Source organism: Syngnathus floridae, chromosome 22, assembly GCF_059516105.1.
Source record: "Syngnathus floridae isolate MCC-2025c chromosome 22, RoL_Sflo_1.0, whole genome shotgun sequence".
NCBI classification, from domain to species: domain Eukaryota; kingdom Metazoa; phylum Chordata; class Actinopteri; order Syngnathiformes; family Syngnathidae; genus Syngnathus; species Syngnathus floridae.
In genome coordinates this window covers 1,059,769-1,071,469 of record NC_142434.1, presented here as the reverse complement: position 1 = coordinate 1,071,469, position 11,701 = coordinate 1,059,769, and the positions used below count along the sequence as shown (strand labels likewise).

At 48.3% G+C, this 11,701-nt stretch overlaps 1 protein-coding gene across 4 annotated transcripts; it reads left to right on the top strand.

The window, feature by feature from the left end:
* Positions 1-2,054: 2,054 nt before the first annotated feature.
* Positions 2,055-11,476, top strand: LOC148379060 (transmembrane and coiled-coil domain protein 3-like). Of its 4 annotated transcripts, none has more exons than XM_088366706.1 (7): positions 2,055-2,181; positions 2,457-2,558; positions 9,158-9,307; positions 9,396-9,485; positions 9,565-10,184; positions 10,260-10,395; positions 10,459-11,476. In XM_088366706.1, the coding sequence occupies exons 3-7, from the start codon at positions 9,200-9,202 to the stop codon at positions 10,747-10,749; spliced, it is 1,245 nt and encodes a 414-aa protein (XP_088222832.1). In that variant the 5' UTR covers positions 2,055-2,181; positions 2,457-2,558; positions 9,158-9,199; the 3' UTR covers positions 10,750-11,476. The 4 variants fall into 4 exon arrangements, with proteins under 4 accessions (XP_088222832.1, XP_088222833.1, XP_088222830.1 ...); XM_088366707.1 differs by having other exon boundaries at positions 2,114-2,181; positions 2,415-2,558; XM_088366704.1 differs by lacking the exons at positions 2,055-2,181; positions 2,457-2,558 and adding an exon at positions 3,034-3,175.
* Positions 11,477-11,701: the final 225 nt, after the last annotated feature.

Here is an 11,701-nt window from a genome sequence, read left to right as displayed (position 1 = left end):
TCTGAGCTGAGCTGAGCTGAGCTGAGCTGAGCTGAGCTGTCACTTGTTTAGCACGTCTCGCTCAAGGACACTTTGACGTGGTCGCAGCGGCCACGAGGTGCCTTGCTGTGGTTTGTGCGTCGCTGCATGCCGGCCGACTGGCCGAAAAGCGCACAATGGGCCGCTTGTGCTGCCGTACGAGCCAGTTATGGCCTTTTGTCCCGTCAGCATTCTTGCGTCGTCGTTAGCCCCTTGGCAGCTCCCTGCAGACATGCCCCCCCCCTTCCCCTGTCAAGTTTATTGGTTTTTTTTGACCAAAATAATAATGGTAGTATTGATATTTCTATTGTCTTCTGTGAGACAATGTTCTGTATTTTCCTGGTCATCTTAGCCAAATCAAATCTTTCTCCTTGAAATGGATCAGCAAGTCATGTGCTGGGAATTATCCCGTCAGCAGGGATTGGCTCCCAGGGCAAAGGAGAAGATTGAGGCGAAGGAGAGAAGGCCTGGTAGCCTAAAAATACCCCGCTGAGGTGCCTCCTCCCTCCAGGGAGCGACCACGCGCTACTTAATTACACCGAAACACACACATGCATGCCGACACACGCGCATCAGGAATGCTTCAGTAGCATGAGAGCAAGCCAGAACAGGGAGGGCCCATGTTGACATTGAGACACTCGCTGATTATTATTACTCAAGGGCCTGATGTCATATGCCCACTCACACACACACCATTTTTTTCAAAAGATGAGCCAACATCACATCGAGAGGCTGGCTGAAGAAATTACAGGTGATGTGCTAGCCGAGCAGACAGCACCTGTGTCAATATCACCATGTCGACACCTTTCACTTCAACATTATCTCAAGATTAGCCAACACAAAACATTAGGGTACTCGGGACGGATCCTTGGGGTCTTCCTGAAGCATCGTACCCCAAATGACAAATGATAAAAATGCCTACCAGTGGACATCAAAGCAATAGTTCCATTCACCCTCAATTGTGCTGTCTCACAATTAGAAAATGGCTTCGACAAACAGGTCAGAAGTGTCAAGCGTACATTTAATCGGTCGTTAACGCGACACAAAAATGTGTTTGGGAAGAGGGGGAGGAAAAGCTGGCGTGTACTGACACGAAGGCCCGCGAGACACGCAGCCAGAAAAACATTACGAGTGATTCACAGGCATCGCATGGCACATCAACACATACCTCTTAGCCTACTCACACACACTCACACACATATTCAAACGCACGTCTGGGTGCGTGTTGAATTAGAGTCGAAAGTCCAATTAAAAAGTAGTGACGGTGTCCAAGTCTTCACTCAGGCTGAAACCGAGGACAAGAAAAGTTGTCAACAGGCGGGTGTCAATCCCCGCTGAGGGGATTATTCCCAGCTCATGACTTGTTTATCTGCTGTGCCACCAGCAGCCCCCATTCAGCCTGCATGAGCTGCTCCACCTGCATCCACTGCCTGCACACACACTCACACACAGTCCACCCTCAGCGACATCGGCCTGATAACATCCACGCATGCCGTGATCCATAATAAGGTTTGTATTAAAAATACAAATTCACTTCGTGATACAATGGGAGCACATTTAGTCAGCCTTTTTGCTTCTTCTAACTCATTGATGTATTTTAAGAATGGCAATAATACATCAAATGTTTTATATATATACATACTATTTTTTTTTTAAGGTTTACATTATATGTGCAATGATAAATGTACCAAAATGACTCCCTCACTTCCTTTGTTTCCTTTCTTGGATCTTTCGTCCCATACAATCTGTATTATCCTCTCTAAACTAAGTTTCTTTTTCATGTCGGTACGTTTGGCCCACACGCCATATATTAAACAGTAAAGTGGCACCATCTAGTGTTCAGAAACGTTACTGCAGGTGTTGTGTTAGTTCAGGGACAAGAGTTTGTTTGAACTTATTTTTGTTATTTCGTGTTTAATATTGGTAGAGATAATGAATGATTGAGTTGCACCAATATGGCCACTCGTGATTGTCAATGTGACTTACAGTAATTGTAGCATCTTTCGTTTAACATTAATCTATACTCCAGTCCACTTGAAGGCGGTAAAACGACATTGTGATAGGATACACCATCGAAGAAGAATAACCACCACAAAAGAAGAAAAAAAAATATGGCTACCCTCCGAGTAGGAAAAACAACAGCACATAAAATAAATAAAGAAGGTACGTATGTTGTTGCTGTGTTTGTAATTATTTAGTAAAATGAACTTTTTGAAAACGTTGTGATGTTGATATTTAATTCAATTTTGACAACGGAAAGTCCACCAACTAGCAGTTTTTACAGCGATAACAAGCAGGAAGCCTATTTAATTTATTGCTCCAATTGCATTACAATTGCGAAAAGCAGATGTTGTATTTATTTGTTTTGTATTCTTTATTTTAATGGTTTAATTCAGGATTTAAACACTAAATAAAATGGAGATTTCTGATTGGTCAAGGACACACTTCCGGTAGCAGCAGCAACTGGTTCTCGGCGACAACGCCCCAGGTGTTCGAAAGAGCGCACTACAGGCAGAAGTCCATGTTGGAAGGTGGAGGAGGTGAGCTCACGATAAAATGTAACTACTGATGTTTGCAACAAGATATTGGCTGTGTTTGTGTTACTAGTCCAGAGAGAGAAAAGCTGATAACATCTTTATTTTTGCATGTTTTTATTCTTGAGCTTGACACACTGCAATGTAAAATGTTTTGTAAATTTATATATCATTTATAGTACAAAGAAATTACTTGAATCACTTCATCCCAAAATCACACACAAACTGTAAATTATAAGCATAGTCCCCTCTGGAGGCTTCTGGCATATTCACTCACCATTAGTCGACTCCATCCTTGGTCTGAGGGCGCGGTTGCCGTGGCAATGTGTACCAAGACCATCCGAGGGTGTCCGATAAGGATCGCAAAGATTCCATTTGGGCCGCCCGGCGCTTTCCTTGTAAGGTCCGGCCGGCTGTTGAAGCTGAGGGAGTGTGCGCGCTGATGCTCTGGCGGGTGCTGACACAGGAAGCAATGGTTTTCACAATAAGAGTGTCGAAAGGGCCCCGGTGAGAGAGGCGGGGGGGGGGGGGTTATTTCAAAGAGCCTGAAGCCATTTGTCACTGTGCACTTTGAGTCCATGAGGAAGAACCACAGCGCCTTGCCGCTCATCTTCGTGACAGAGGTAGTGTTGTTTTGTTGACTCTTGAGCGAGTCTGTCTTCTATGGAAAATATCAAGATGGTTGGATGCGAGTTGCGGCGTGTGCTTGCGGCTCGTAGACAAGTTCTGCCACGTTTGGGGTGACGCTCAGAACCGCTGTTGACCTTTGCTTGCTTGTGTCACGCTTCAAGAATGTCAAAAGCAGCAAAGGCGGGCAGGCAGCCACACCTTTTTTAGGATTTCTAAGTTAAAAAACACACACGGAGACGTCACGTGCCTTGACATTGTGTGTTTTGTGAGTCGTAGAATAATAGCGGTTGTGTTGCTATGCCTGGGGCAAATGCATGTTTTAAAATCCGTGTCAGTTTTACATTTAGTCCCTTTTTCTCTTGCTTGACAACTTTGATGGACGGAAGAGTGCAGTCCACGCTTCTAGTTGGAAACACAAACTGCTACGGTCTCATTTATGTGGCTTCACGCAAGTAAACAGCGGTTATAAAAAAAAAAAAGTGCGACAAGTGTTGTGTAACTCCTCCGGTTTAATGGGGCACTTCCTGTTTTCCCACCGCCCCCAACAAGGACATGCTCAAAAAGGGCGATGACCTCAAATAAAAAATATTATGGTGCCACAGTGGCAATCATGTAGCCATGCTATGTTAGCAATTCGCATTAAACGCGCTGATTAGACACGCCCCCTCGATGATGATGATGACCTTGTGGATGATGAAGCTGGTCGTGAAGTAAATAGATTCCGCAGACCCCTCATCTTCATTATGCATGGCATACTCAATTTGTCACCATGGTAACCGGACAGAAGCCCCCCCTCACTTCCTCATTAATGAGCATTCGACACACACGCACTGATTCTAATTATAAACCAAGACGTTTTTCAACGTAAATGTAAATCCATCACAAATGGACCTCATGTAACCTGCGTAATGAGAGTCGATTTAATTTTGTGACGCTCCTGAAAACTAACAAATGTAACTCATTAGCATATTTGCCAGCGCAATGAATTAATCTTATCGTTGCCTCGCTCTTCTGTTTTCCTGATAATGGCAGCCAGCGTGGGCCGTTTCAGGGCGCCTGCGCGCGTCCCTGCCGCTGTTGTCCTTTAGCCTTGCGAAAACTTCAAAACACTCAAACCAAGACAAAAGGCCTGAAAGGTCACGGGCACCATGAGTGTGTGTGCCAGGTGACGCATAAAAGACGCCCACGCATGCGCCGAAAGCAACTAACATCTTTTCAATAGACTTTATGGCCATTTTGCAATTCTCTGTGCGGGCGGCGATTGTTATTCGAAGGTGCCGCTCGGCCTCGGAGGAGGTCCTGTCGCGCACCGAGCCGCAGATGTTCACCGCCACGCTTAATGGCTCCATCTGCGTGCCACAATTGAGTCCAAAGAGCGGTGTAAAAGGCTAACGTGTCAGCGTGTGATATGCGCCGACAGCGCCGCATCTGCTGGACGCCCGACCCCGCCTTCATTTGATCGCCGCGAGATGTTCTCCGGCCTTGCTGGGTCCATTCATGCCACCCGGTGATTTAGTTCCCCTGCTAGGAAGGCACAAAAGAGGCGACCGTCGGGGGGGTGAGCGAGCCCAGGCACCAAACCAAAATGCTCACATTGTTACTTGTGGGCAGATGAGAGAGCTCACGAATTGATAAGGAGCGTCACGCGTTCCCCTCAGGACACGTGTCAAGTGTCGCCGAGCGACATGATGGACGCTTGTATTAAAAAAGTAGCAAAGATTCATTGGCTCCCTCCTCGGAGCGTCTGTGAGCGAGGAGGTTGTGTCACTCGCTCGACCTTTCGCCGTCTGTCTCCCGTCTGTCACTTCCTCCGCACACGGCGTCACGTTATATCCAGCGACTCTCAAACCGACTGGACCCGACGAATGTGACCGAAGCGACCTCAACGTCATCGTGCACTTCTCCCTGGTGCAAGTCATTAACCGTATTCACGGAACATTCTGACCCCCCCTCACACACCTCCTTCTCCTAAACATTGTGGGACGCTCCCATAAGGTTGCATCCTCCCTCCAACATTCCAACCCAGAAGGGTCCCGCTCGTCGCCTAAACATCCCCCTCGGCCCGAGCCTCCTTTTTAGCTGCTCCGCCCCGCTATCGGCGTCCGCTAGACGGGAAGTCGGCCAGGAAGTCCGTAAAGAACACAAACAGGAGCACTCGCAGAGAAGAACAATGGTGTCATGTGGGGAGCTTACATCTCTGCTGGCTCTTGACGCACATGTGACATCGTCAACATCGACAAGAGGCATAATTACGTCCGCCATGAATAACAATTAAAGCTCTCCCTTGTCTCTGTTTTACCACACGTGTATCGATCACGCTAATCGATACGTGGCTGAAATGGACTGGAAGTGTGTGAAGTTATTAGTATTGATCATAGCTGGGAGGCCATCCATCAACGCGCACACACAAACACACGTAACAGTTTCATCAGCCGGACTCCAATAATGGAGCTTCAGGCAAAGCCCTCACGGGGCTCCGTGCCGTCAGCGCCGGCACTTGTCATGGCGATCCATATCCCGCAGAGTGTCCTCCTCAGGTGGACTTGGCGATTGGGGTCAGAGTTCGCTTAAGAAGTACAACCTAGCCCTTCAGTCAGCTTTTTCCACATACTTCAGGTGACAAAATGGCCAGATTAGATGAATAATTAACCAAGAGTGGGCCCTGAGAGATCACGTTACACTAAGCAGACTAATTAGCTTCATTATTGTTTGAATGATTGATGACACAACGCCTGCTGCGGTAAAGCAGCCAGACGTTTGTGCAAACTTTTGTGTTCAGGACCACATTGGATTTTTAATTCATGATGATTTTAAGTCATTCTAATAATTAAAAGACCACATTTGATTTTTAATCGATAATGAATTTAAGTAATAATAATTAAATGAATTCATAATAATTAAAATAAATTGTTGAAATATCAATTATACCAATATCTAATGTTCTTTTTTTTTAATGTATTTACTTTCTGCGAAATGTTTTTGGGCGCGCTCGATATGTGTTTACTGTGCCAAGCCACGCCTCCTCGTCTTAGACGCGGCGGGCGGTGCGCAACAGCCTCTCAGTCGTTTGACGAGTTGCTGGCGGCGTTCCGAACGTGTCAGTGGCGCCGGGCTGCCACGGTGGGCGAAACTCACCATCGTCCCTGGAGGAGTCGATGTAGTGTGTTGTGGTGCAGTCCGGTGTTTCGGAACCGGCGATGTTGTAGCCACTAACGGATTACTTTCGTGGCGAAGACTGGAACCCAGTCGAGCCGGGACTATGTCCGGAGCCGGTGGAGCAGTTGCGGGGAAAAGTTTACCACAAGTCGGGCTGCGGTTACCCCGTCGACGCTAAAATGGTAAACGCGTTAATGTTGTTCTGCTGTCTTATCGATACTTCAGTGAATTGCACTTTGTAACTCTGCAATATTCGATGACAATTGCACAAAATGTATTGCACGTTTGCACGCCACGCCGATGAAAACAAATCAGGTAACTTGTCACCTACTTGGCAGCAACAAGCGATTCTGCTATGGAATAAAAATGGCCATGAAATCGAAACAAACTATCTGTAACACATTGCTAAGCAACACTTTTGTGTAAGCACAAACATCTGTCATCTCATTGTAAAAAAATGTAATTGTGGATGAATGATGCGCGTCGGCTGCAAATAAGAGTTTGGCTGTGGCACTAATTTCCATCCTTATGTTAACTGTTGCCGCTTGAGAATGCAATTAGACAGTCCGAACTCGACTTGCTGTCATGGAGGTTGTGTATAGGGTGATAATGCAGGCAGAGTGGAACAGGTTTGTTCAGTGTTCACCTTCTGACTCAAATAGTTTCTTTGCTGGATGTTGTTTTCCCTCGGGTTGATGCTGTGCTTTGTTGACATGCACGCTGACCTCGAGTGGTCCTCCATTTAAAGGTCACCACTACGAGAGATGAGTGTTCCCGAGCAAAACATGGTCCCGCTCTCGTTTCCAACCAGATGAGCTCCTCCGGGAACGTTCGAGTGATACTTTGCGCCGTCATGCTCGGACACGTTGGCTCTCGGGCGTCTCATTTACCAAGCGGCTGTTTTCCATGTCGACGAGTCCCGGAGATGCGATTGTAACGCTCCATCTCACTCTGAATACTTGATTACATTTTGGAGGCCAGAGGTTCCCTTTGACATTTGGACACAACATGCTGCGTTCGGCCTCATCCACTTATTGCCTCCTCGCTAACCGTTCCAAAAGGATTTTCGTATCGTGCATTTTTCAATATTGTTCGATAAACGCCTGTATTTTGTGTTTCGGGAATCAGATGCACGATTTGGACTGCAGATTGAGAAAAAAACTACGAATATTACTGCAGCTTACTGAGTTACCAGGTGTCCATTTATTGTATACTGCCCTCAGGTGGCCAAGGTGAGCGCTACAGATGCAGACTGTTGATTTTTTTTGTGCCATTCTGATTCCTAATGGGGTGGAAGGAAATCTCACTTCCTGACGTCAAACCCCAATGAGCTTGTTTAGACCGATTTCACACTTTGTGCTTTTCTGCATTGAGAGGCAAAAAAAAAAAAAAAGAGGAGAGTGATTGCCACTGGCGGCTTCACCGCTGCCTCTCTTCAGTCATCTCTGTTGTCATGGCAACCAGCATGCTGTTTTTCCAGGCTAGCGGCGGGCGGACGGACGCCGCGACGGCGACCGTACGCAGGTTCGACGACGGATTAGCAAGATAATGCGAGCTAATCCCGCCACGCAGAGACGCGCACGCACCATTGGCAGCCGTGTCGGGTGTGTGAGTAACACGCTGTGGATTAAGCCAGCCGCAAATACTCTCCCTGTTAAAGTGAGAATGACGCGTACACACTTACGTTTGTCATACACACACATCTGATCCAGCGTCGGTGTTAGAAGCACAAGTTTGATCTCAAAATGGCCTCCGTGGGATCATCCAAAATGTTAGGAAGAGGAAAAGTGTGTGTATGAAACTTCCTCTTTGTGTTGCTTTGTGTCTTGGTGTTCTTCCAAGAACCGAGGTGAGATGCATTGTCCTTCCAAAAACATCCCGGACGTTTTGACGCCAAAGTCTCAGCATATCAGATCCCTTTTTTTTTTTTCCAAAGATTTGCCTGGTAATCTTTTCGAGATTAAACTGTTGGGATTACAAGAGTAGAGAAGAGGAGAGATTACCATGTTTTTTTTTTTTTATCATTATTATTATTATATATTTATTTTAGATCCCACGTGTGGCATAGAAACCCCAAGCGAGGCCTTGAAACTTTTCTTGTACGCTGTCTGTGTGTGCGTTCGACCCACACCCTCCAGGATGTTCTTCTCCGAAGCCCGAGGGCCTCATTTTGCATTTCACCTTAACATGTCCTTTTCCCTTTGCGAGTGAACTTTAGCAACGTTCCCAACTGTTTGCCTTGCTGTGTACGCGAACGTGCTCGGGATTTCAATGCAGCCTTAATTTAGACGGTGACATTTTTATGTGCACACTCATTTAAGAGAAGAGCTTCTTCTATCTGTCGCCTTTCTTTTTGGCACCGGCGTGGATGTGTTTTTTTTTTTTTTTTTTTTGCGTTGCTTAATGAAGTGAGCCAGCTTCCTCCAGCGCCGCGTTAGCAATGAAGCTCACTTCCCTAAAAGGGCCATTAGCACCAAAACACACATTATGTTAGACTATTTTGAGTGTCCATTATGAGGAAATGAAGCTGCTGCAGGTTATCTGTGTGATGCGTTGGCCCCGTTTATGTTCATGTAACTGCATCAGTTTGTGTGTGTGTGTGCGCGTGACAAGCGCACACACACACACTCAGACAGAGAGTCCTTGGCAAAACCGGCAGTGTGATGGATTAAAGGCTGCTGAAGTCCAGTGTTAAATTTCCATATTTGTCCCGGGAGTAGAGTGACTAATGCACTGAATTAACTGTAAAAAAAAAAAAAAACCATTTGTGGGACAACGACATCGCTCCCCTGTTAGCTAACGTTGACTTTGGTGTCCAGGCGGAGCGTAGCGGCTGCGATGTCCTCAGCATCCCGGTGCCCATGCGGCGCGGCGGCTCCGAGTCCAACCTGGACGTGGTGGACGGCGTGGGCCTGGACTTCAACAAGGGGGCGCTGGGCATCGACAGCCTGCAGCAGAAGATTGTCAAGGTCAGCGGCGCTTGCCTATAGATGCTGCTAAATGGCGGCAAAGCACAACGTTTGTCTCAATGTAGCTTCTCACCATGCGCCGCTCTAGGTGACGGAGCAGATCAAGGTGGAGCAGACGGCCCGGGACCAAAACGTGGCCGAGTACCTGAAGCTGGTCAATAACGCCGACAAGCAGCAGGTGGGGAAAATAAACTCTGAGATAGGCGCACCCTGCAGTGGAGACTTAGGGGACCAGTCCTGCTTTTTTGCCACCGCAGATGGTTCGCATCCGCCAGGTGTTTGAGAAGAAGAACCAGAAGTCGGCGCACTCCATCGCCAAGCTGCAGAGGAAGCTGGAGCAGTACCACCGCCGCGCCAAGGACGGCCACAAGAACGACACCCGGGACGCGTCGGGGGGGCACGGCAAAGAGGGCGGCCTGCCTCACTCGGTGCGCCACCTCGCGCTGGACAAGGTCAAGACCATCGGGCCGGGCGTGTCGCTCTCGCCGCCGTTCTTCTTCAACAAGTCGCGCGGATTCGCCAACCTCATCCGCAACAAGTACGGCAGCGCCGACAACATCACGCATCTCAAGAGCATGGAGGCCGGCGCGGGGCTGCGGGGCGAGGCCGGCGGCCGCGGCCTGAGCGGCAGCGCCACCACCGTGGCCAAGCCCACCAAGTACCACAGCGACGACGAGTGCTCCTCCGGCACCTCGGCCTCCGCCGACTCCAACGGCAACCCCGTTAGCGGCGGCGGCAGGCTGGCAGAGGTCCTGGAGATGGTCCGGGACATCCGCGAGTCGCAGACGCGGCTGGGGCACGACGTTGAGGCGCTCAACGCGCAGTTCAAGCGCGACTACGGATACTTCACTCAGGTGCTGCAGGAGGAGCGCTACAGGTGACTCCTGCACACAAGCCACAAGCTAAGCAGAGCTGCGGCTTAACCCTGCTCCCCGTGCGTTTTGGGCGTCAGGTACGAGCGTCTGGAGGACCAGCTGAACGACCTGACGGAGCTCCACCAGCACGAGACCGGCAACCTAAAGCAGGAGCTGGCCAGCATCGAGGAGAAGGTGGCCTACCAGGCCTACGAGAGGGCCAGGGACATCCAGGTAACCGCGCCCGTCCGCCCGACTCGGCAAACCAGACAGTCACGTGATGGCGTGCCCGTTCAGGAGGTGCTGGAGTCGTGCCAGACTCGCGTGTCCAAGCTGGAGCTGCAGCAGCAGCAGCAGCAAACGGTGCAGCTGGAGAGCGCCGACGCCAAGGTGCTGCTGGGCAAGTGCATCAACATCATGCTGGCCTTCGCCACCGTCATCCTGGTGTGCGTGTCCACGGCGGCCAAGTTCGCCGCCCCGCTCCTGCGCAGCCGCCTCCGCCTGGCGCTCTCCTGCGTGGCCGTGTCCCTCCTGGCGCTGCTTTGGAAGTACTGGGAGCATTTGCCGTGCGCCTTGGAGCGACTGTAACGTCCGCCGTGATATGATGCCATGCGTCTGCCATCTTTACTCTTCAGAACTCTCATGCGCAAGACTGGCGGTGAATGTTACCCAAATGCTCAAAATGTTCCTTAAGCACGTTGTGTTAATTTGACACATTTTCGAGTGTTTATCAGTCGATCTACTGCCTTTTATGATGTTTTGTGCTGCGTTTAAGCACAGTTCAAAGCATTCCCAATGGTTTCTGAATAATTCCTTCTTGGCTTTTTTTTTTTTCTTTCTTTTAACCACTCGACTTGAAGACTGTACAACAAATGCCCAAAGGAGCAACTCGGAGGAGGACGTTTGTTGTAAAGTGGTGCCGCTTCAGTAATTCCAAGTTCACCACTTAAAAACTTGAGTTGCAACTCGAGTGTGACCTGAATAATGGAGGTGGACTGTCGCGCTCGCACCAAATATCACTGTGAAGAAACAAATAGGCGCCTTGATTTTGTCCCCTTTTAAAGCCAAATAGTAAAAAAATATGTGGGATTTGAAGACGGCATTTACTCTTTAGTTGAGGTTTTTTTTTCACCCACATTGTCACAAAAGGTTATCATTTTTTTTTCTGTCTCTGTTGGTAACCTACAGCATGTCTTTTTTTTTAAATGCGGAAGTGTGTGTTTTTTAAAAAAATGTATTTGATGTATTTTTGGTAACGTGCACTGCAAGCATTATTAGGAATTGAACAAATAAAATGACAACTCGTGCCCTTTAATGCAAGCATGGTCTGTCTCCGAATGAAAAAAGAGAGCAAATAGTTTTCATGCATCATCCATCATTCATGGGGCTGGCCACACATGCATTATTCACACTATTTTCTGCAGCTTTTTTTCTCCCTTCTCTGTTTTTCTGCCTTCCTTTCATCTTGTCTTGCTAATATGCACGACTGGCTCCTGGAGGACAGATGAAGCAACTGCGAGTTATAAAAAAATGAATGCAT